The sequence below is a fragment of the Styela clava genome, chromosome 11 (assembly GCF_964204865.1).
Source record: "Styela clava chromosome 11, kaStyClav1.hap1.2, whole genome shotgun sequence".
Classification (NCBI taxonomy): Eukaryota; Metazoa; Chordata; class Ascidiacea; order Stolidobranchia; family Styelidae; genus Styela; species Styela clava.
Genome location: NC_135260.1, coordinates 6,105,011 through 6,129,448, shown reverse-complemented (window position 1 = coordinate 6,129,448; position 24,438 = coordinate 6,105,011). Strand labels below are relative to the sequence as shown.

The following is a 24,438-nucleotide window of genomic DNA, read 5'->3' as shown; positions in this document are numbered from 1 at the left end:
GGTGCAGTAAACCATCACATTGTTACTGGTGCGATGAAGCCTTAGAGCAGAGGTCGGAAACCTTTTTGGTCAAGAAAAGCCATAAAATATACATATTTTCAATTGCATTTCCGTGCGAGCCATATAACATTTCTTCACTTAAATCAGGCCTGAAATGTTTGCTTAAAAGTCAACACATACAATGTCAATATACATTTAATGTGATTTCTGATGTTGCATGTAGTCGCCGCGAGCCTTGAACGGTTGCTCACATGCAGCCCAAGTTGAAATCTACGATACTCATCACCCCTTTTCGTTTAGGCATCTCCGTAGTGTTTTTAAAACTCTATCGCTTTGTGATGTCACAATATATGTTCCAGAATCCCCTTGTTTGTCACAATGCCTGTCTGGTAATTATCTTACATAACATAGACATGTGCTGGGCGCGCGTTCTCAAACGTATTGGGAATTTCCTGCCAAATTTGGCTATAAAAGTGTTTGAAATCTCGTAACAATAGTAAACTTAGTCTTAGAATATTAGATTTTTCTGGGAGCCATATGCCGTCACCAAAAGAGCCATATATGGCTCGCGAGCCATGGGTTCCCGACCCCTGCCTTAGAGCAACAAGTTTGCCAAAAAGATCGTCAAGCAAGCAAAACGGAGACAATCAAGCATAACAGAATAATAAAGTGGCCTCAACTAAAATAAAACAGAACAATTTGGAGTAAAATATGTTTATTACAGTAAAGGATTCAGTGAGAATTTGAAACAGAAATGTAATTAAAGAAAAAACTAAGCCTTCGGGCAACAACAATAGTCACCTAAACAACAACAACAACAACAGCAATTTAGCAAAACGACCACATATTCATTTATATATATACACTTCACGACCAATTAAACAGTTTCATTTATAGCGTGTATGTTGTATTAATAAATCTGAATTGGAAAAGAAATATCCTTGCCTTGCAATATCCCGTAACGGATGCCCATGTTTTATAGCAGGCAATGCAGCACATTCCAATGGTAGACATGCAAAATTTTGTTCCTCTGGTCTCTCCCATTCACCACTTTCACCACATTTCAAATCTTTTACTGGAATGTCTTGTTCTAACTCATATCCTTCGTTACAGGAAACAGTGAATGAGGATTTGAATGTTGTAGTTTCAAAAGTACAATTTGCTAAAAATGTAAAAAGTTTTATGCTGATTTATTAGTTAACTGAACAGAAAATACTAAAACTAACTGACCAAAAAATGTCAATACAATGCAATGAACACAGATTTGCATCATGTCACTATTCACACAGCACACTGCACTTTTAAAATGTCAATACAATGCAATGAACACAGATTTGCATCATGTCACTATTCACACAGCACACTGCATTAAACCATAACTGTCTTTACTAGCCTTCAACCTTGGTTAAAATACAGGGCAATGCCAATGTTGAAATTTGAAAGAATCATTTAAAGCATGATTGGCCATATGGAAATGACAGCAAATTGTAAAGTATAGGTTAGAAATTTATATTGTAGTTTATGATAGTAGTAGTTTGAACTTTGCATATTCATGTCTCATGTCCACATGTCCCAAACGTGTCCCACTTTTTCTATCGTTGTCTCACAATTGTCCCATATTTACCATATCACTATTTTGAGTGGATATGTATTGTGACAGCAATGGTGAAAGTGAGCGTATGAAATGGGTTTCGTGCTATGCTCTAGGTTAGGATAGTTATACTACTTTGGTCAGAAAATTAAAGCGAGCATATAATGTGAGATTTTTGCAATTGGGACAAGTGGCACCAGTGGGTAAAGCGTGAGAGGAAAGTGTAGAACCAGTGGAACAAGTGTGGCACAGGTGAGACAATAATCTACAATATTTTTGAGACACCTTCAGTGGGTGCTTGATTTTTCCGGATGAGATGATAACATGATAACATTGTACTTTGAATGTACGTGATAGCAGGAATACATTAACTTACCTTTCTCTATACAAGAGGGTGGATCGCCACAATCTTTTGGTAGACATTCAGGTGGATCAGGAGACCAGGTCCCATTACATACAACGCTGTCCTTTGTACCATGCAACTCGTAGCCAGGATCACAAACATATTGTATTCTAGATCCATAAAGCTGAGCCTCTGGTAGAAGTAAATCTGAAATTCCTCTTCCGTGTTTGATAGTTGGATGAGGACCACATGACATACGAGTGCATTCTTCAAAGGTATCTGAATATTAAGTGAATATACAATTATTTTGGAACTGACATGGAAAATGCAAATGGTGTTTAATGTGTTAGTCTAATATAGTGGTTGGCAACCTGAGGACAATGAGACCCGGGATCGCACTGAAAATCTTTGAGGAATTCATGAGCTCCGTGTGCATAAGATAAAAACAAAACAGCATATTAAACTACTCGCCCTCGTGGTTTAAATTGCGCATGGCAACAGATCTAAGGCATGTTATAAATGTTTCCATAGGCCTTAAATTCAAATTGTCATCTGGTCGAGTTTAATGGAAAATTCACACTGTTTTTTATTCAGTATCTCATCTAGTTTCTGACAAGGCACATATTATATCATTATCCGAATTTTTTGAATTAAAGCATGGGAAAAAATAGACCAGGCTTTTATGTAACTGTCTTGTATAGCTTGCTTCATATAATTAAATTCAATACAAAATACTTGTTGCATATAAAATGTATATCCGTCCGACTGCAATGTTATTTACCGGTATGCAAGTTACCTGTATTTTCAGGCATGCTCCAACTTGCATCAGCCAAGCATTCAACTGTAAATTCTCTGATATTAGGTTCAAATTCATAGCCAGTATCACATCTTGCAGTAAAAGTACGTTGAAATATAGTTCCAGTGTTCTCACAGAATCCATTATCTGGGCATTCTCTAAGCCCACAATCAACAGGTTGACAATCAGGTCCAGTTGACCATTCTCCATATCTCTAAAATATAGAATAAAAATATTTTACTACAGAGAATATTAAATATCAATTCATATTTGTATCCGTGAGCCTGGCGTAATTATTCATCATTTTTTTGAGCTTTATATTTTTGCTAAAAGCTGGAATGTGTTTCACTTGAAATAAGGCACACACAATTAACTTACTTAACAAAATTAATAAATATTAATGAAATTGTTAATGCGGGTATGAATACCACACACAGTGACTTGCACAGAGTCTTCTCGGCATTCATTCAGTTGTAAAAACCTAAAAGAGATACGCAGAACCAAAAATATATGATAAATCTATATGACCAGTTAATTTTCATAACCTTTTTGGGAGAACAATACAACTGCAAAAATATAAATAAAATTTCACAATTACCAACAAAAAAATATTGCTTGGCCATTTTTAACTAAGTTATTGTGTTGTTTATTTTCCTGGCATACTTAATAACGCATTTATTTATTTTTTCTGTTTTTTATAAATATTCCCTTTATGCTAATTGTAGAGTCGAAATAAACTTACTAAACCAATTATCAATAGAATCCGCTCAAAGAAGCGTCACATGCACTCACTAATACAAAGTAAATGAAGTAAATTCACCTCTGAAAAAACTATAAGCTACCACTAAATGGCTACAAAATTACATCTGTACAAAATTATTGCAGTTTCTTGCTTGAAAATGTCAAAATGAATTCGACCTCACCTTGCAAGTGACTGTTGTGCTGTTTTCAGCAGTTTCATGACCTTCCACACAAGTATATGTAAACAGATCACCAAAATATGTATTTTCAGTGTAAGGTGGAGTTTCCGCATTCTGCAGTATAAGTGGAGGTCCACACTGATAAGGCACGCAACCTTCATGTGGTGGTAATGGCTTCCATACTCCAGAAGAAGTGCATTGAGACCGGAAAATTTCCGCTAATCCATAATCGTCATCACTAAATGAGTGAAGTGCAACTTGATTAGCTGGCCTAGTTATTGGTTAGAGCATTGGTTTTTAACCTTTTTGTGGAGCGGAGCTTTATTGAAATTTTCCAGAAGGTTGAAGAACCCCTGTGCAATAATTTAATTTTCTGATTTGTATAAGCTATGAATCTAAGAAGAAACAATAATGGCAAGTACATAAATTAATACAGACTCTCAGTTTGAATGTGAACTCGCGGGACCCCTCATATGTACTGTCAGAACCCCTGTTAAAAACCATTGGATTTAGAGCACTGAAACTTAAATAAAAGTCTTTGGTTCAAATCCCATGTCAACCACGTTACCCAATATGTAATGAATTTGGTTAGGAATCGAAAATATTCCATTACCTTCAAAAATAAAAAGTTTCTTACATAGTCCGAGACCAACAATCTCCAGCTCCAGTAAAGACAATTTTTTACAACAAAAACAACATCACCACCCACAACAAAAATTCACAATCAATCAGCAGGTCTTCTACAGGTCAAAAAAAAAGTTTCTTACCTCATAACATATCCATACAAGCAAGTATAAGTTGCAATATTCTGGAATGTGTATGCATCAGCGGCAACTATTGCATTATTCAAGGATCTTGGAGTTCCGCAAGAAACTGGGAAACATTGTGGAGCAGACCCAGAAAATGTACCTGGGCAAAACAATTTTGTTTAGCTTGTTTTTTTATTCATTAACAAGATAAAAGTATAGTTTCACATAGTCGTGGACAAAATTTAATACAGAAAACTTGGAATTAAATCCCGAAAAAAAAGTGTTTTTCTTATTTATTTTGAAAATATTTTTAAGCACGAAAATTTATTCAAGAAGAATTTATTCAAAATATTTTCATGTTATTAATGGGTCAAACGAAGATGTAAGTAGTACCTTCAGCAGTGCATTCAATCTCTGTATGAGCAAACCAACCAAAACTATATCCTTCATTACATTCATATTGCACTCTTTCAGGAAATGAAACTGAATTGTTGGGATCGCTGGAAATAAATAAAAATAGAGAGAGCTCGCAAAAAAGTTTAAGTGAAAAGATTGCAATGATATTTATTGAGCAACGATTGTGTTTTATTTTTCATATAGTGTTATAAAAGCATCTTGAAATAGCGGCCATGAAAAAATAAATTATAATACTTATTTATAATGTATCTGACAAGATTCACCTGACACCATTCTCTATAGTAGGAGGAACTCCGCATACAACAGGATCACATAATGGTAACCCAGCTTTCCATGTTGCATCAGACTGACATCTTAGAGTGACAGCGTTGCCGACTGAATCGACTCCTCGTGAAATCAAGTTGTATCCCGGCAAACACTCATATACTACCTGGAATTATAATCATGTATCGAGAAAAGGCAACTCGTTTTTTTGGAAACCAAGTAGAACATTGAAACGTTTTGAAAAATTCATATTGCTGTTGTGGCAAAAACATTGTCTTGTTTTCCTGTCAAATATGTGGGCTTATCACCAAACAAATTCAAATACAAAAACGAGAAATACCATTCATAAAAATAGAAACAAATATGACATAGAGTATGTTTCCAGCCCTTTTTCTTGTTCTTCAAACTAATAATTTAGAGTAGAGAAGTACTTAAAATGGAGCATGAGTGAGAGCTTACTGTATTTTTAAACAATGTTCCTTGAACAGTTTTAACTCCATTATCGAGACTGTCCGGTTCGCCACATGATACTGGAGCACAAGCAAACATGTTCTCATTTGACCAAATACCTGCAGATGTGCATCGCATTCTGTCTTCTCCTGAAATCAGTTTTTTGAAGAACAAAAATTGTTAAAATAGCAAAGAAATAACTGTCGCTCATTTTATAAATTTTTTGGCAAAAATTTAGAATGAAAACTCAAATTAAATATCTTCACAGTAAAGGTCACATCACATTATATACAACAAACTTGTATGCTTCAATGCTAGCATAAAATTTAAAAAAAATTATATTTTTAGACTAGTTTAAAATGTCAAAAGTCATGTGTAAGTTTTGTGAATTATCCATTCTGGTTTCAGAAGTTTGAATTTTGCAAGTTTGACCTCTCAATGTGAAAAGTCACAGTACAGCAACATTGAAATATGAGTTATATTTAATGGTTCTCAAAAATATAGATATCCATTAAAGCTGTTCGAACCAAGTAATTCATATCCATCTTCACATTTTGCTTCTAATGTCGTTGGAAATAAAGTAGAAGTTACAGTAATGTTTGAATTGACTGGTAGCGTAGGAGTTCCACAATTCTTGGGTTCACACTTAGGAAAAGACGACCAACGTTTGTTAGCCATACACATTGCCGCTGTGTTCCCTTTAGAAAAACAAAAAGTTTTTTGAGCATTTGGTATAAAAAGTACACAAAAATCCACTCACTTCTCACTTGAGAATAAAGCAATAGTTTATTAAAAACTAAGTGATAAAAAAGAGGAATGCTTAAATTCATGGACAAAAATAGTATTCCTATGAATTAAAATGAAAGAGTTAAAATTTTGTGGGAAAAAATTGAGCTCAATAATTGAGTAATAGTCTTCCCGTGATTGCTTACATCTTTGAGCACTGATACCTCAAGATCCGTTGGTTCAGTAGTTGCAGAGAAGAGCAATTTTATTTACCACAACAACATCCCAACAAGACTAACAACAAGAACAGTATTTAATAAAACAATCCATATGTACACTTCGCATCAAATAACCGTTAGTTTTATCCATGTCTTACCAATTGTGTTATATCCATCATTACAAGAGTAATCTGCAATACTTTCATATGTAATTTCATCATAAGAAACATGCCCATGATCAATTTCTTTCGGATTTCCACAAGATACTGGGTTGCAAGATGGTGCTTCTCCAATATAGATTCCCTGAAGATTGAAAAAACGCCCAATCTTAAATATATATTATCAAATATTTATTATAGAAAAAAAGAGATAAGGCCAAAACTAATGGCAATTTTTCAACTACAACTGACATGGACATGTATAAATTTATTTTCGACTTAGAGTTCGTCACACATCAAGAGCTCTAAACAAGCAACCGTCGTATGTGGCTGTGTGTATTCAATCAGCTTCGTTTTGTTGTAGTTAAAGCCACACAGCAGTATCATAAAAATGCTTTTCATCTTTAAATTTCCTCCTCTTATACAATATAGGAACCCTGGCACCGATACCACTTTTTATTCATTAAAAATTCAAAAACCTACCAATGATGTTGAATCATTCCCAGTACATAAAACAACTTCAGTTTCCACTTTTTCATATCCTTCATCACATTCATAAATTACTTGATGTCCATATGTGTAATTCTTAGTTTTATAAGAACCATGTTCAATAACAGGAGGGTCTGGACAACGAATAATTTCACATGTTGGAACTTGAACTTTTTCACCATAACTCGATGCATCTTCATCGTAGTAATTAAAGTCGTAAATCCATTCACCGTCTTCACTGCATTCAGCGCCCGATCCTCCGTGAAGATGGTATCCTGGTGTGAAATGAAGTTCATGAAATCTTGGGCGTCAGAAAATAATGACCAGGGGTGACAAGAAGGTATGTATTTAAAAAGAGAGCAAAGGTCAAATATATGGACGGCAAGATCAAACGACAAATAAAAATGTTCCCAAGCCAAGAACAGCAAATTTCAGGTGAAATATTGGGGGCACCATCGATTGTTGCGGTTATTATGGAGAAATTCAATTTTTCACAATAACGAAAATCCCGATAGCAGCAACAAGATTAACAAAAATAAATGTTTGAGTTTGGGTGTTTGAATCAGTAAGTGGCTAATTGATAAATTCCCATCCTAACATTTTAGATCATGACTGCATCTTAGGAAATCGAAATGGCAGCTTGATTAGATACTTGTTTTGAGCATTTTCGACACTGAAGGATAAAGCTTTAATATAACAAGATGACAGTTAGACATCATACAAAAACATACAAACTGACCTGTTTTACAAGCGAAGAGAATGTGGCTTTCAAAAGTCCAGTCATCAGGAGTTTCAGATCCAGATATCGTTCCATGTCTCAGGTGCGGTGGTTTACCACAACTTACTTTATGACATGTAGGAGGAAGTACATTCCATTCACCAGTGTGTAAGCATTCAAGAGATGAATTTCCAAGCAGATAGTATCTTAGAAAATATTGAAAAAAGTAATCACAAAAGCAGCTCAGACACTTTTTTACTCACTTAGATGTAAAAGCATGGTTATTAAAATTAACTCGTTTTGTCATTTTGACTGCTATTTGGCAGTTTTTAGTTATGTGTCAAAAGTTTAGGTGTTAATAACTAAGCAGTCATTTATTCAAAAAAGGCCCCAAAATGTTGCGGTAGATTGGGCTAAAAAATAATGAGTATTTGGATATGAACGTGCAAACCAGTTCGAGTGTGTCAACTGGCAATAGCACTTGCAAAATAATCATAGACAATTTTGCAATGATATAGTATAAGAAAAACTTTTTTTGATAATGGCAGTGATGGGTAGAAGTTACTAATCCATCAAATGAAGATGATTTGAGTTTATCAAGTCTTGAGTCTAAACTGAAATCGTGGTTGTCACTGAGTTTTATTAGTAGTGGTTAGATGATGATTATTCCAAGCCATCTGATTTAGTCGATTTGAGTATTTGATTGGTGATTATAGTAGAGTCAATAAGTAGAATCTCATCCATACTGGGCAATAGGCCAGGAAAATATTCATTGATCAGTTTGGATCGGAATAGCGCAATACAAAAAAGAATAGATCTTGGATAATATTGCATAACTGTCTTGAAAAGTCCCTAAAACTGTGTGAGATACACTGATAAATTGCTAACAAAGCCCATCACTGTACCTACAATGTAGTTTGTAAATAGACTCACCCAGGCAAGCAAGAATATGTAATGACGCTCATGAAGGTGCTCTTCCGTCCAGATTTTAGTCCATGCTCAACATCTGGTGGTCCACCGCAGTCTACTGGATGACATACAGGAGGTGGTCTAACAAAAATTAACAAAGTTATTTTTTTTAAATAAATTGGATTTTTGAATCTGCATCATAAATTCGTTCAATTAAGACTTTGACGTAATTTGGTATACGAAAGCAAAGTTAATAAAAAAGCGTTATTTGTAAGGTCATAACTATACTATCAAGTTGTGTAATATTGATGAGTGTTTTTAAACTTGAAGTTTAATTAGTCTTCCTTATTTTTGAATTGACAATACATTAATTGCTACTCACTCCATCCATGATCGTTCTGCTGTGCATCTTGTTGTTGTTCCACCACTGGGAATATAACCTTGGTTACAGGAATACTCGATCATATCTTGGTATCTGTATTCTGTACTTATTCCTACCGAAATCTAAAAATTGAGTCAATTTTTAATGATTCAAAGCTAAAACAACAGCCTGGGCATAAAGATGGCTTACTTACATAGAAATGGTTTATATTCAATGAGACATTTGTTACACAAAGCAATGTCAAAATAAAATATAAGCATAACGAAGGCATCTACTAAAAAAATGAATACCTACCTGTCCAAACTCTGGTCGTCTTGGTGATGGACATTTTACTCTTGTACATGCTGGCAATTCAGACCACGTAGCTGAAGACTAAATATGCCATATTTGATAAGATAAAATTTGTTTTTAAATGTGATAATTAATGAAATGAAATTCTTAGTTCGATGTTCAATAGCAATTATGAAAGCACTTGAACAAAAAGGAGGTAAATCAGATTACAAAATACAAAAAAAATTAAAAATGATAATGAAATGAAATAATGATGTTTTTGGTGTAAATTGGTATTTGAACGCCCAGAAGTTTAACAACTTAGACCTATGATTTCGGAATAAGATATTTTGTATCTCATCATTATTTGTTGGCTTTATACAAACTTTAACAAAATAGATCAAAACAATAACCTTACCATGCACAAAACAACATCTTTCCCTTTCATTTCGTATCCTATATTGCATTCATATTTTCTTCTAGATAAAAATGTTGTGCCTAATTCATCAGAAATTATTTCCGAGTTCTCCACTATCCCAAGAACTCCACAGTCCACAGGTTGACAAGAAGGTGGCATGGAAGACCAACTTGCATTGGATAAACATTCTATACTGCTTTCTCCAACCAAATCATACCCGGGTGAACAAGAGTAATTCGCTGTGTGTTTGAACACATGCCCAGTCGCTGGAAACAATAAATATTGTATATTTTCGTGATTCAAGGTATACGCTATATACATGTGGATCCAGAAATGCGAAAACATAGAAATAGAATAAGTAGTTGGTCTCACAGAAAGATTTAGAAGATTTAGTAAATATAATTTTCAGAATTGTTCGAAGTAATTTCAAACTAGTTCAACGAACCGAGTCTAGTATGATATTTTCTAGGATAAAAAATGTCCTGGGTTTTTAAAAATAGTTTGGCAAAACAATATACGGCATAATCAAAAAAGCACTAAATTTTATTTCGTCAAAATTTCCCAGGTAGTAAAACCTTAAGATAGAAGTTTCAATGTTTATAAATATGAAGAAAACAAGTCAACCTTTTAGACTTCCATTCATAGGAGCAACAAGTTTTCCGCAATCAACAGGCAAACATATAGGTGGTTGAGGGTGAGACCATTTGCCAGATGACATGCATTCAATTACTGGGTTTCCTTCCATGTAATAACCAAGAACACAAGAGTAGATTGCTTCTTCCCCAAGAATCGTATCTAACAAAATACAACACATAATAATTTGTTAAATATTTAATAAAAATCTTTAGCTATTTCAAATTGTTTACTGATTGTTTGCCTGTTTTTGAAAGTTATAACCACCAATGGCCATAATTTAAATGCATGTAAAATGACTGAAATTTCAAATATTCGAATTGGCCAGTCTGAAAACAATTGTTTGTCCCAATTTAATTCTAGATGTTCACTAGAAATATTGCCAAAACTTATTTGTGCATTCGTGATTAAATAATTGAGAGCTTCCAACAATAAAAATACAAATAAAACTGCTATAAAATAATGCTAAGAAAGATATAATTTTAACGCTTTAGACCTAATTTGAATAACAAAAATTCTTCCATTTGACTTCAACTAACCTTCAAATTCCAATTCACCATGCTTAATAAGTGGAAGCCTCCCACAATCCACAGGTTCACAGATAGGTGGTGTGCCATCCCATCCAGCTGAAAATATAACTTCATTTAGACAAACGTAACAAGATCCAGCAAACACAGAAACCAATTTTCAATGTTTCTATAATTTGTGCTTTTATATTTAATACCAAAAAATGTATAATAGGAATGAGGGTATAAAAGATTGAGGAAAGTTTACAATTCGAAAGTAATTTTTTCGAATTATTATTAGAAAAAAGAAAAATGCATCATGCGTCTTATTTCAAGTTATAGATTGCGTCTTTATGCAAGATAATAAGGAAATTAATTTTTATTTTCAATATTGTGATGAGAAGAAATCCTACAATCGATTTTACAAAATTTGATATTATGATAATTATTTATAATTCAACTCAAGTGACATAAGATAACTTCATTTAAGTCGAACTAACTTCCTCGTGGTTCCTTTCCTGATAATATTATTGTTTCAAGTCACGCTTCAATCAGTTTTTACTAATGGCTAATGCTCTACTATACTTCTATATAATTTATGTGTCCCTCAGTACTTCCGTGGTCGCTTGCAATTTGCTTGGAGATCAGTATCCATGAGTGAATGTGCGTGACCTTGCTTTGCGCAACTTTTCTTTTGAAAATATGATGTCAGTCTGAGATTTACTAAGAACATTCATTTTTATGTTAGCCACAAATATCATTATAAAATACACTAGATGAGCAAGAAATGTAAGCTTGTCAAATTACCTGTTGCTTGGCATCTTAGTGTTTGTGTTCCGACAAGATCATATCCGACATCGCATCCATACTCAACAATCTCTTGATATGTGTAGATAGTTCCATTGTAATATCCATGCTTCGGTGTTCCTGGTTCACCACAAGACACTGGCAGACAACTAGGAGACAACAGTCTTGACCAACCACCTGAACGTGAAAGATAGAAGTTATTAATTACACAACAAAAAAAATATGAAAGATGAAACTTGTACTGCAATAATTGAAGAACTGAAATATTGTGGGTTGTATGCAATAAATTATTCTGTATATTTTGGAAGTTTGAGACAGGGTTTGCGAAAAAGATATTCTAAACCAGTGCTCGTCAACCGGGTGTATAGTACACCCCAGGGTGTACTAAAAACTTCAAAGGGTGTACCACGTGGATAGGGTGTACTGGGGTGTACCCAATGTCATGTTTGTCTTACAGTTTTGCACACAAGCTGTTTCCATTTTTGTCCAAACAATATTACTTTCTAAACAAGGGTTTAAAGAACTGTTGTTGCGGTATAAGCACGTATATCTTCTAAACATTGTGTTTCTGGCCGATTAAAAATGTGGAATGGGTGGGATGTACCAGATTTTGAATAGGGATGAAAAGGTGTACCACTTTCAAAAAGATTGACAAGCACCGTTCTAAACTAGCATTTTTCAAGTTGGGCTCTCATAGGGGGCCATGAAGGAGGTGAAGCGCAAAGGTTTTATAAGGTACCATTTACGATGACTAAGTTACTTTACTGTGATTTGTCTAAGTCTTTGACAGTAAAGCAAATAATATTCTTTTAATTTAAGTTGTTGGATTTTCATTAATAAACGTGGCACATAAAATAAATGATGGAAAAATGTTACAAGCAAGACTAGATATTTTTATAGAAAAGTAGGGAGCAACAAATGTTGATAGTCATTAGAAGGGGCAGAACAAATCATGTAAGCTTGAAAACCAATAATTTAAATTTTTAGCAACTTACCATGTGCTAGGCATGTTGCAGTTGTATCCCAGTCTAATGTGTAATAACCATTCTTGCAGCGATAATGAACAGTGTGATTAAATGTTGTTTCAGTTCCAAACATCAATCCATTCTTATGTGGGGAAGGAGGTGGACCACAATCTTTTGCTGTGCATACAGGAGGCCATCCTAGTAGACAAAATACAAAATCAAGTCAGACAACTTTATTGTAAAATAAAATGTAGTCGATCACAGCAATAAATTTAAACTTTTATTAATATTTATACCACTGGGGTTTGTGACTAGGTTCCAAGCAAATTTGCAATAAAAGAACAATAACTGAGCGATTTGTCGTACGATTTTTAGAATATAATAAAACCTGTTATGACCACAATCACAGAACAAAATCTACAATTAATATTTTAGTTGTCAGACTTGGATATTATATGATCATATGCATGCACATATATAGAATCAATGACACAACGTATTACTGATAGAGATTTCATGAGCTGTTATAGAAAATTTGAAGACTTGCATCCATAAAATCTAGTGCTTGTTATTTTTACCAATCGTGTACCAATGTGGTGATTGTAATTGGGTTATAATATTATGTGACATCCTATCACAATTTTAGTTGGGTCAATATTTTTTACATTAAATAAAACTTCTGTATTTAAATATGTTATACTTGGCCTGAACCCAAGGGTGTGGGGTTGGAGGCGAATCAATATTTGGACTATGAAGAGTCAAGAGAGGGTGAAATCAAACATTCTAAGCCAGAAATCAAAATTTTAACTTAAACAAAATAATGATTTCCAATTAAAATGTTTATATGGTATAAATTTATGTAATTCTGAATTGATTGGAGACATAAATTTTGTAAGCGAATGCCGACATTTGGCCTATTGGGTTGATCTAAAGTCTGGTATCTAGCTTGAACTGTAATAACTGGTTGTAAAAACAGATGCACACTCACAAACCTAAATCCCACTTGTGCAATATTTATCATTATTGAACTATTTATATTCATACTTGACCAATATCCATCAATCACATCAGTTACATAACCAATGTGTCCATCGCAAGTTGGAATGTTTGGAATATTTTCTCCAGTGAGACAAACTGCAGACAAATCGTTTTTGTCATGAGTCTCATATCCTTCTTTGCATGAATATGTTACAACATCATCATAAATATAATTGCCACTAAAACAAAAAGAGGATTGTAAATAAAGAAGATCTTACATGTATCTTTTTTAATAATTTTTCATAGTCACATGAGTAGGTATTTAGACACATTGACAAATATTTGTATATCAATTAAAAGTTTGGGCTCAAATCTCATCATGATATGATATTGACACATTGACGAGGGTTTCTGATGCATATTCACCATAGCACACTAAATTGTAATAAACAAAATCTGAGACAAAGATGACATTGTGAACAACAAGATTCAAAAACAATGTAAGCTAGAAAATATAATATCTCACAATTTCCTACCACCTTTCAAAATCCTATCAATTCCAGTTTATACGCTCACTTCAAGCATTTGTGCCACATATTATATCTACCCTAACTTAGAACTTACCAATAATCATATTCTTTTAATAACCACACAAATCCAAAACAAGTGGAACATATGATACCATTGGTACAAATGTGGTACATGCTTTGGTACACACCTGGTACAAGTGGAATAAGTGGTACAAGTATGGGAAATGGGGTACAAGTGGCATACGTCATTTACGACATGCATATTTTCCGATAATAAAGCATTTTTTACACCGTCTGGCTTACCTTGATCTATCAGAGAATAGAGTTGACAAAACCGAATCGGCAAAGACTACATGTGAAGTAACTGGAGGTTTAGGACACAACATGAAATTACAAGTTGGAAGATTTTTCTGCCAATGTCCTGCAGCAGTACATCGAAGCTTTGGATATCCGTTCAAGTAGAAACCATGTTTGCACCTTGAAAATTAGATGGCGATCATGAGGTTACTTCGGCGAATATTCTAGCACTATATTTCATTGAAGGAGAGCAGACATCGCGCAAAGAAAGAGAAAAGAGTCATCAATAAAAGTAACAGATATAGATATATATGAAATTTCATTATGCCGGTTCAAGTCACAAGGCACTTCGGGGAATGTTCTAGCACAATATTTCATTAAAGGAGAGCAGACATCCCGCAAAGAAAGAGAAAGGAGTCATCAATAAAAGTAACAGATATAGAAAATATTAGACTGAAAATATTAGATACGGAGTTCAGAAAGTAGAGAGATAAACTTACTATAATTATTGTGGTCTTGCTTTGTTTTAGTGTATCAAATCACAATTATATTACAGTCTAATAGGACTTTACAATAGAAATCATTCAAATGGCGTATTTCTTATGCGTTAATTCCATCTTGAGTATCATTATTAGCAAATAGTCTCATACGTGTAAATGGCACATCCTTTAAAAACTTCTGAAGTAGTGAACACATTTGAGTTTTCGACTTCAGGAGGTTCACCACATGGCACTGGATCACAAACTGGAAACGGGGTCGACCAAGTTCTATCCGATTGACATGTCAAGTATCTTGTACCGTTCAAGTTATAACCTCTGTCACATCTGAAATTAAAAGTATATCGTGTTTGTTTTGTTTAAGAAAATATTGTTGTTTAATTTTGACGGATTTAAAGGTAAGTTATGATAGACTGAGCTAGTCGTTAAAAAAATCTTACTGCACATATTGACTAGGAGAATTATTTTGACTTCTACTCTGGCTCTTGGGCTCTTGACTCTTACCGTAACTTTCTCCGAAGTTTTTACGACTGACTACGCGGGAAGTGAAAATTTTGAAACCTACATTAAATCTGGCAACACTGCCAGAAAAAATCACTAAACTCTGACTACAGTTTCTCAACAAAACCTATCTCTGTTGGAATCCTATGTTTGAGATTGCAAGGTCTCCCGGGCTCCATTCTTAAAAAATCAGAAAACTGCGAAACAGTTGTCAAAAAAACGTTTATATCAAAATTTTGTTTACAAAGACGCTTGCATCTCATTGAATATGCAAACATGTATAAAAATTTAGTTTGATTCTACGTTTCCAAGTTCAGTACTCAATGTACATCATGCTCATCATTTACAAGCTTATTATTCGAGCCAGAAATGACGATAATGAAATTTTTAAACATAGAAATTGTTTAATCAACCATCGAGCCCGGACACTGCTCCATGTTTTTTTTTTGAGGTCTGGACACAAAATAGTTGAATTCAAACGGATTCGAGGTGTTGAACAGAAGCTTGCTCAAATGTAAGGTTTAAATGAAACATAGAATTCTTGAACAAAAACATACTTGAACGAAATCACAGACTGATAAATCCAAGTCTTTCCTTTCACTCTCCCGTTTATAGGAGCAACTGGTTCAGGACATTTGACAGGAGAGCAAGTAGGTGGATCATTACTCCATGATTGTGATGATTCGCATGTTATCTCAGCTAAACCAGTCATTTCGAAGCTAGAACGAACAAAATATAAATAATTCGTTATTTTAAAAACCCGGTATAATATTGCATTGGAAATATCAAAATATTTTTAAAAGATTCTAAAGTTAGTTTAAAATAGTTTTGTTTTAAAATTGTTTTAAATGATCGCAGTAAATGCAGATAGTGAGCGTAATCCCAAGATAATGTTGAAGAACAATTCATTTTGTGCACTTGCACAAAAGAATAGAGGAAGGATAAGTAGTTGACCCCAAAGAAAATCAATTCCCTATAACAAAATTTAAATGGATTTGAAACAACTTAACAAAGTAAGAAATCTGTTAAAGATCAATATCTCACCCTTCATCACAAGTATACAATGCCACATCTTTAAAAACAAAGCTTTCCCCATTAGGTTCAGAATAGGAGCCATGATCAATTTCAATTGGGAGTGGACAAGGAAGAGGCAAACATTCAGGAAGAGATGTCAAGTAAACATTCCAAAGGTCATCACTCCAATCACATCGAACTGATCGAATGTCATCAATAGAATCGGAATAGGAAAATTTATAACCTTCGTTGCATTTGTATTGTACCTCAGTGTTGTATGCAGGCCGCTCAGTTTCTTGTGTGTCTGGTAAAATTAAATAAAGTCAGTTTGTACATTATGGGATGAAAAGGTAACTCACAACTAACTGACTAAAAATAAAAATAACACATAGTCCTATTGAATAGAGAATATTATATGCTCCTATAGCGCAAGAGTATATATCTTGAATACAACACAAGATTACATTCTTTGAATAGAGTATATAAAATGGTACATGGAGCCATGGCAGTTAGATAATTTTCAAGTATTTTTTTTTGCTTAACTGTTATTTTTACTCTAATTGCTCAAGGAGAATTCAAAAATAAAAATATTGAACAACACCAATAACTAACTAACTGTTTCCTGTTCCAAAGAACGTATGACATGTGTAGCTACTCTTAAAATTTGTTTCCTATTTGGAAGTTAATATCCATCTAAAGATGAATTCATTGAGATGCCGATTAGGGGCAGATACGCATACCAACTCCTCTACTGCTAGGGACTAGTTATCAGTTTGACACGATGTTCAAAATCTATTTCACATATAAGCAACTTACCAATAACAAAGTGTCCATTCTCCAACTCCAGTGGCAATGAACAAAGCATAGGTTTGCATTTAGGTGCTGATTTCAACCAACCAACTGTTTCAGAACATTGCTGAATAAATAACGTTGCTGGCACAGATTGTACAACAAGCTCAGATCCAGCTGATTTTAAAGCCATTGGCTGTGGAGATTCATCTAACAATTTTGCCAAGATTTTCTTCACTCTTGCTTGATTAAGATTATTTAGATTTCCTGTAATCAGTGAAGAAGAATAAAATTAGTTTGTGTAAGAATTTCAGTTTTTGTATAGTTTTCTGCAAAGTATTTTGTTTTGGCTGGAAGTTTTCTAATAACTCTTGCGAAGCACATAGTTTATATAGGTTAGGATTTACATATTTATCCCGGGGAGAGAAAATCCGATAAGACAACTAAAGCCCTATTGCAAACCACGGTCTTTCATCCATTTACCAGTCCATGTCGAGTATGGGATTAGTTAGCCAGTTATTTGTTTTCGGAAGCATGGACTTGGTTGTGGATGAAGCCGTAACCGACCAGCGGTCAAAGCCACCCTAGATGAAATAACCATAACCAGTAGTTTAATTCTAAGCTTGAATTATATATTTTAGGACTTTAAGAATATAATAATATGATTGTATTTAATGCTAATATCTAATCACTATAATGCAGAAAAAGTCCTATACCGATTGATTCTTCAGTTATTCCTCGAGCCAATTCTTCATCACTAACTGAGCGTGCTGATTTCAAGTAAGCAACTGCTTCTTGTATCTAGAATAAAGAGGGAAAAATTTGACAACGAATTAATAATTCTATTGACTATGAATAATATGCTCAATTTCTCGAATGAATTTAATATATAGTTCTTGTGCTATTTAAATGCACATGATCATAATGAATATAACCATGATCACATTGAGATATTTATCTGAAAATAATTGTTAGGCATTGTGGAAATAAACATATAAAACACTGTTATTCGGGATTCAATGTTCACACGTACAATGTAATCTCTAACTATTATAGTTTCAATGGCCCATGTTTTCATTGATTGGAAAAAAACTCTCTTGACAATCCATATTTGATAAAATAAACATCATCTAACAAAATAGAGTTTATCACCTCAAATCCTTTCTCACAAGCCGTAATTGCTGCTGATCTTGGTTGATATTTTCCTGTTTTGTAAATTTCTGGATGAGCTACGTCATCAATTGATGACGAAACAAACTGAATTGCATTAGATACCAAATCTAGAAATAACAAACAAGTTTAAACATTATATCAAGAACGATAAAAAAGAACTTCAATTATAAAAAATAAAAAAAAATAAACAAGCGATTGCTCAACATCACATCAGCGTTCAACTATGTAATATATTGACAAATACTTGCAAGCAGAATTAATATTTTAATTTCAAAAACCCGACACTAAGTTAAAATAATGACTAAGACCTGCCTGAAGAAAGCATAAATATAGTTAGAAAATGCAGCTGCAAAAGAAAGATAGAAATAGAGACCAAACTTATATGAAATTTAGTGGCACAATAAATCGAATCATGCTAATAATTAAACTGGGCACGTGTTTCGATATGACAATAGTAAAAAAAAAATTGTCATATAAAATCAATTCATTCCTCGAAATATATAGAAACATATAGACCAAACTTATATGAAATTTAGTGGCACAATAAATCGAATCATGCTAACAATTAAACTGGGCACGTGTTTCGATATGACAATAGTAAAAAAAAATTGTCATATAAAATCAATTCATTCCTCGAAATATACATAGAAACATGTATATTATTTCAATACAATGACAATTGATTCATAAATGAAACTATTAAAATGTTCTGATTCGTTTGCCTACAATTACATGCACAACATTTAAATTTGTAACATCACCACTATTGTGTTTCAAGCCTTGTTGAAATTTACTTCAACTTAGTTAAATGTAATACAATCCTCCATTTAAAAAACTTGTAACAAATAGTATACCGGGTTCAATACAGATTATTGGTTCACATATCGTCGGATCATCATTTTCCCAGATTCCAAATTGATTGCAAACGCTGGTTGGATTCCCTTCCATTCTGAAGTCATTTTCACAAATGTATGTTGCAGAACTTTGATAAACGTTTTCTCCGTAGACATCATTCACTGTTAAAGTGGAATATAGAACAGCAGGAGGTGTTCCACATGATACAGGTTGGCATGATGGCAGTTGTGAAAACACTGCTTCCGATGTACACTAAAAATGAGTAAAGTGTATACATCACATAAAGACAAAGTTAAGAAGCAACTGTTATCTTGATCACATTGGCCTAAACTGCTACAAGTCTTGCGCCAGTCAGTATTTCTACTTTGTAATGCACTACCATAACTCGGAAAGATGACATCAGCTTTTAGTAGTTGCGCCCATAACTTAGTTTAGAGGTGAGTCGCATACACTTCTGAAATTACGCGTAAACTAGCTCTGAGCAAATTTTTATAAAATAGAAGAGAAGTACGACATGTAGCGTTAACTTCGCTGTCAAGACCGTCAACTACTGAACAATTTTAATTTAATTTTTGGCAGTTTTATAAAATATCTTTGTGTGAACCCTTAAATTCAAATTTATTTGAAACAAGCTATAAGATTCATTATTTTTTTTTTACTCCGCGTTCCTAAAAAACTAATGCACAGAGACAATAAATAGGCTATTCATATCGATTACGCCAGGCAAAATAGATTCATTAGAGTAATGATCACTACAATATTGCTCACCTGAACAATGCTTTTTCCAACCATAAAGAACCCAACATCACAAACATATTCAATCTCATCAAGATAATACAAGGTTGTGGCATCGGTGTTCACATCATACAAATTGTAAGTTGCTGTTGAAAACTCTAGTTCAGGAAACGAACCACATTCCACACGACTACAAATTGGGGCAACACCTGTTAAATAAAAACATGAAAATATTTATCGATTTATCACATGATCACACCTTATAATTTACACTATTCTATTAAAGGGATTTAAGTGTCTTGTTGTACACTAGAACAATCATATTTGAACAAACTTTCTTAGACATACGCCAAGTTATGTTTGTCTCGAGAAGTCTGACTTTGGTCAGAAAAATGATACGGAAATATACAGGTGGAAGTGTGTAGCAAAACTATTGAATCACTTATAGTAGCCTTCTCTCTTGATACAGCATTCTTGCGTTTTACGCTTGCGTCTTTCAAAAAAAAATGCATAAAAGACGGATAGGCACAAAAAACAAGTGATGTCATACATTACAACTACCCCAGAAAATATTCAGTTTGATTGGGCTCATTTAGTTGAAACAAGAATGCAGGGACTATTGCTTTGCGCTTATCAATATAAATATCATACCCAAAACTTCATCCTACTTATATGTGACTCCATTCAACAAATAGCACAATTTGAACCAACCAAAACACGACTAAAATATCAGAGCCAAAAACTAACCTGTCCACATAGTTGTGGTTGAGCAATCTCTAATGGAATCACCAGACGAGAGTTGATATCCACTGTCACATGTATATTGTATACTGCTACCATAAACCGCACCTTCGCCATACACACCATCAGCGATACTGTATCGAACAAAATTTAAAATAGAATTGATTTCCAGAATTTCTGAAAGAATTTTTTATAGTAAATCAGTTGATTTACGAATTTGATAATCTCAGTCTCAAGTTTCAAACGATATCAATCCTTTTTGGCGCCACCCTTCTATCTCCAAATGTGACATGTTTTAAATAAGGCGGATTGTGTGAAAAAAGAACAGATATCTCAAAATCGTACACTTGTCCCTTCTTTAACAGACTTCTACCAATTTGCCACCCTTGACCCACATTGATCCTACTTCTCCCGTTGTTCTGAATTAAGATATATATATATATATATACATGTATATATGTACTGTTGAAGAAATGGCATAAGTAAGCATATAAGTAAGCACAACTGGGAAAAGAGTGAGTGAGACAAGTGTGCCACGAGTGTGGGACTAGGTGTGTGAAAAATTTATTCATAATGAAATATGGAACGATCTTGTTCAGCATAATATTTTAAATATTGACAAAAACTTACACAAATGTAGAATTTGCGACATCATCTGGCAAGGGACAAGCAACAGGCAGACAGACAGGGGGAGAATATGACCAAGTACCATGCTCTGTACATCTTGATTCTAATACGCCTTCAGGATAAAATCCGGCGTCGCATGAGTACATGATAGTGTTGTTGTATTCGTAGGTGAAGGCAAAGAAGGGCTGGAATAAATTGTAACAATATTGATATGAACAAAAAGCTAAGTGAAGTGAATTATTGAAAATTGGTTAATATGGTCATGGGTTTCACTATATTTGTGTCACTTTAAAAAACTGTCTTTAAACAAATTTACATATTCAGTAAGAAACTTCTATTTATATTAATTTTTTAGACACACTGTTTTATGAGATGTTATCAATACATATAGCATGTATATTGAAAATTTAGGTGAGTGCAAAAGTGAAAAGAGTGAAAAATCTTACAAAAAAATGTACAAGGACTTAGCATATTAATTTGGGAAGATTAAATAGGTTTATTTCCTGTTTAGCGATTACTATATTATCAAGCTACAAAACATGTTGTCATCTACCATTCCTCACTTGATTAAACCATGTTTTCGGCGTATGTCACTTTCCCTGAACATGCTAAGTTATTCAAATTTCCAAGGTGTTTATAAATAAAAATTAGTATATATATAAAAACAAATTCAGATTCCCAACGTACATCAAGTCTTGAAGTGCTTCCATGTTCCGGGAAGTGTGGAACTGAGCAAGTTACCAAATGACATTGAAAGTTTTGTTCTGGCACCCAACTTCCTTCAGTGTTGCAACTGATTGTGTCAATTCCTGTTGGACGATATCCGAGGTCGCATTCAAAACTATAATATTTAATTTATCACTGGCTTGCATTTGAATTTGGATATAGGATTTATATATTTATCCCGGGTATAGGAAAGCCGATGATACGACTTAAATTATATGGCGAACCACAGCCTCTCGTCCGGATACCATTCCCTGTCGGGATATGGGATTAGTTAGTTATTTGTTTTTGGAAGCATGGACTTGATGGTGGAGGAAGCCGTAACCGACCAACGGTCACGTGAACCACCCCACGGCGGCGAAGAGTCCAGCAATCCTCTCGCACATAACTATCTTTGCACGAATTAGCACAGACTATAAATACCGTTGGGACAATCGTAAATATTATATTCAGTTTTGCCTAAGCAAAGTTTCAAAGTTACAAAAGTGAGGATGCAAGAGTCGGGTACACAAGTGCTTTGAAGGTGATGCTAAAAATGCTGTTGAGATTGTTTAAGACTGAAATTTTATAAATTTATGCTAGTCTACTGTTTCTTTTTTATGAGCCAAGTATCTGAACAAGTTATGGCTTTATGTTACGATAACATCGATACGCAAATTAATATTGAAATATATGTGTGTGCACATAAATAAATGAATTATATATTGAACTATATGAAATTAAAAATATCAAACTTACATTACAACAGCCTTATACACATAACCATCAGCACCAGATAGTGACATTTGAGAATGAACTACAATGTCGGGTTCTCCACAACTTCTTGGATTGCATGTTGGATTGACTGTTTGAAATAAAATGTAAAATTGAGATTGTAACCGGGAGTTGATTAGTGAGCTTACAGACTTGTAATATCGGTATATTATAATAATCGACATCTTATCTACACAGCAAAAAGGTAACAGATACTACTTGTCCACATATATTTAGTAAACATGTATGCATACCGTATCCTTTCAAAACTACTCAGCAGTTGATTTGTTGAACGCTTGATATAAATATTGAAACGCTCTAAAATAACTTTGCCTAAGCTAAGTTTCCTAAGTTTTAAACAAACAAATACTCAAACATAGATCTAACCTTGATTTTCGTCTGTCCATTTTCCAGATGCAAGGCAAGTGAGAGCGGCAACTCCATCCATAATGTATCCCTGTCTACATATGTAATTGGCAAGATCATTGTATAACACATCGTTATCTAAAAACAACATTTTACATGAAACTTCAAAAAAATGTATTTTTTGTAAATTGTATAATCGAGCGTAGGAAAGGAATTTAATAAATGTAACGAAATCATATACTCAACATATAAAAAGACAAATTGAGAATATTACCAAGAGAAAGGCATCTCTTTATTACGGAATATTAGAACAGATATATTGGGATATTGCAACAAATAGTAAATAAAAGATACATCATTATAGCATTAAGACAGAATGTAATAAAGTAAATATGCTAAGTCGGAGCGTCAAAATGATGATTAAAAATGACCACAAAAACAATAGCTGCTCGCTCGTAAGTACTTGCGAGTACAGAGTCTTGTTTAGAGGAAAGATAAAAGACAGCTGAAGAAAACTACAAACAAACACACATTTATGCCTGAAGTAAAATCAGTTTTATGCTTGGCATTGTGGCCCCTCCCCCTTCAAATGCTCTGTGGCTTCCTTGGGAGGCCACAGGACCCCAGTTTAGAACAACTGTTATAAAGCAATGTCCAGCATATACTTACATTCTCGATCAGCATTCTTGACCACTGGTGGAGGACCACATGATACAATGTCACATCTTGGTGTTCTTCGGTCCCAGGCTCCATCTTCTATGCAGTTAAGAATCGATTCACCAGCAATGTTGTATCCAGTACTACATGAGTATTGAACTTGTGTTGCGTATGTATATGTTGCACCGGTTACTGTGTAAATCGAATAATATTAGAACAATGTAAGTTGCTGCAGGTTAATTTCTTTTGCCACAAATTTTATCTATAAAAATCAAAGACTAACAAGTGTTAAGAATAAAGTAGATAGAATGTTAAATTAATTTGAAAATTAGGATATTATTGTGTTTAATAGCGTAAAACTAAACTTTACTTGGGATGGGAGCAATGGCTTAGTGATTAAAGCATTAACCATGTTGGCATCCCGCATGAAAAATATCTGGATCCAATCGTGTAAAAGAGCCTGCAATCTACCA

At 33.9% G+C, this 24,438-nt stretch overlaps 1 protein-coding gene across 2 annotated transcripts in view; it reads right to left on the bottom strand.

Annotated features, from left to right (window-relative positions):
• LOC120347382 (sushi, von Willebrand factor type A, EGF and pentraxin domain-containing protein 1-like) overlaps nt 1-24,438 on the bottom strand; it is a 136,397-nt gene that overhangs the window by 29,893 nt on the left and 82,066 nt on the right. For both annotated transcript variants that reach the window (XM_039417309.2, XM_078117588.1), the window contains exons 45-80: nt 23,978-24,157; nt 23,330-23,446; nt 22,928-23,033; nt 22,154-22,307; nt 21,470-21,651; nt 20,846-20,973; nt 20,132-20,307; nt 19,363-19,615; nt 18,488-18,615; nt 18,052-18,136; nt 17,363-17,602; nt 16,577-16,850; nt 16,090-16,251; nt 15,185-15,358; nt 14,541-14,714; nt 13,774-13,946; nt 12,760-12,927; nt 11,765-11,941; nt 10,991-11,077; nt 10,443-10,613; nt 9,819-10,084; nt 9,425-9,502; nt 9,131-9,252; nt 8,773-8,889; nt 7,861-8,045; nt 7,116-7,396; nt 6,633-6,777; nt 6,058-6,228; nt 5,540-5,679; nt 5,080-5,246; nt 4,793-4,899; nt 4,418-4,559; nt 3,654-3,888; nt 2,731-2,944; nt 1,968-2,213; nt 946-1,162 (exon numbers count right to left, since the gene is read on the bottom strand). In XM_039417309.2, the coding sequence (XP_039273243.2) occupies nt 946-1,162; nt 1,968-2,213; nt 2,731-2,944; nt 3,654-3,888; nt 4,418-4,559; nt 4,793-4,899; nt 5,080-5,246; nt 5,540-5,679; nt 6,058-6,228; nt 6,633-6,777; nt 7,116-7,396; nt 7,861-8,045; nt 8,773-8,889; nt 9,131-9,252; nt 9,425-9,502; nt 9,819-10,084; nt 10,443-10,613; nt 10,991-11,077; nt 11,765-11,941; nt 12,760-12,927; nt 13,774-13,946; nt 14,541-14,714; nt 15,185-15,358; nt 16,090-16,251; nt 16,577-16,850; nt 17,363-17,602; nt 18,052-18,136; nt 18,488-18,615; nt 19,363-19,615; nt 20,132-20,307; nt 20,846-20,973; nt 21,470-21,651; nt 22,154-22,307; nt 22,928-23,033; nt 23,330-23,446; nt 23,978-24,157 (6,142 nt within the window). The remainder of the gene's footprint in view (nt 1-945; nt 1,163-1,967; nt 2,214-2,730; nt 2,945-3,653; nt 3,889-4,417; nt 4,560-4,792; nt 4,900-5,079; nt 5,247-5,539; nt 5,680-6,057; nt 6,229-6,632; nt 6,778-7,115; nt 7,397-7,860; nt 8,046-8,772; nt 8,890-9,130; nt 9,253-9,424; nt 9,503-9,818; nt 10,085-10,442; nt 10,614-10,990; nt 11,078-11,764; nt 11,942-12,759; nt 12,928-13,773; nt 13,947-14,540; nt 14,715-15,184; nt 15,359-16,089; nt 16,252-16,576; nt 16,851-17,362; nt 17,603-18,051; nt 18,137-18,487; nt 18,616-19,362; nt 19,616-20,131; nt 20,308-20,845; nt 20,974-21,469; nt 21,652-22,153; nt 22,308-22,927; nt 23,034-23,329; nt 23,447-23,977; nt 24,158-24,438) is intronic.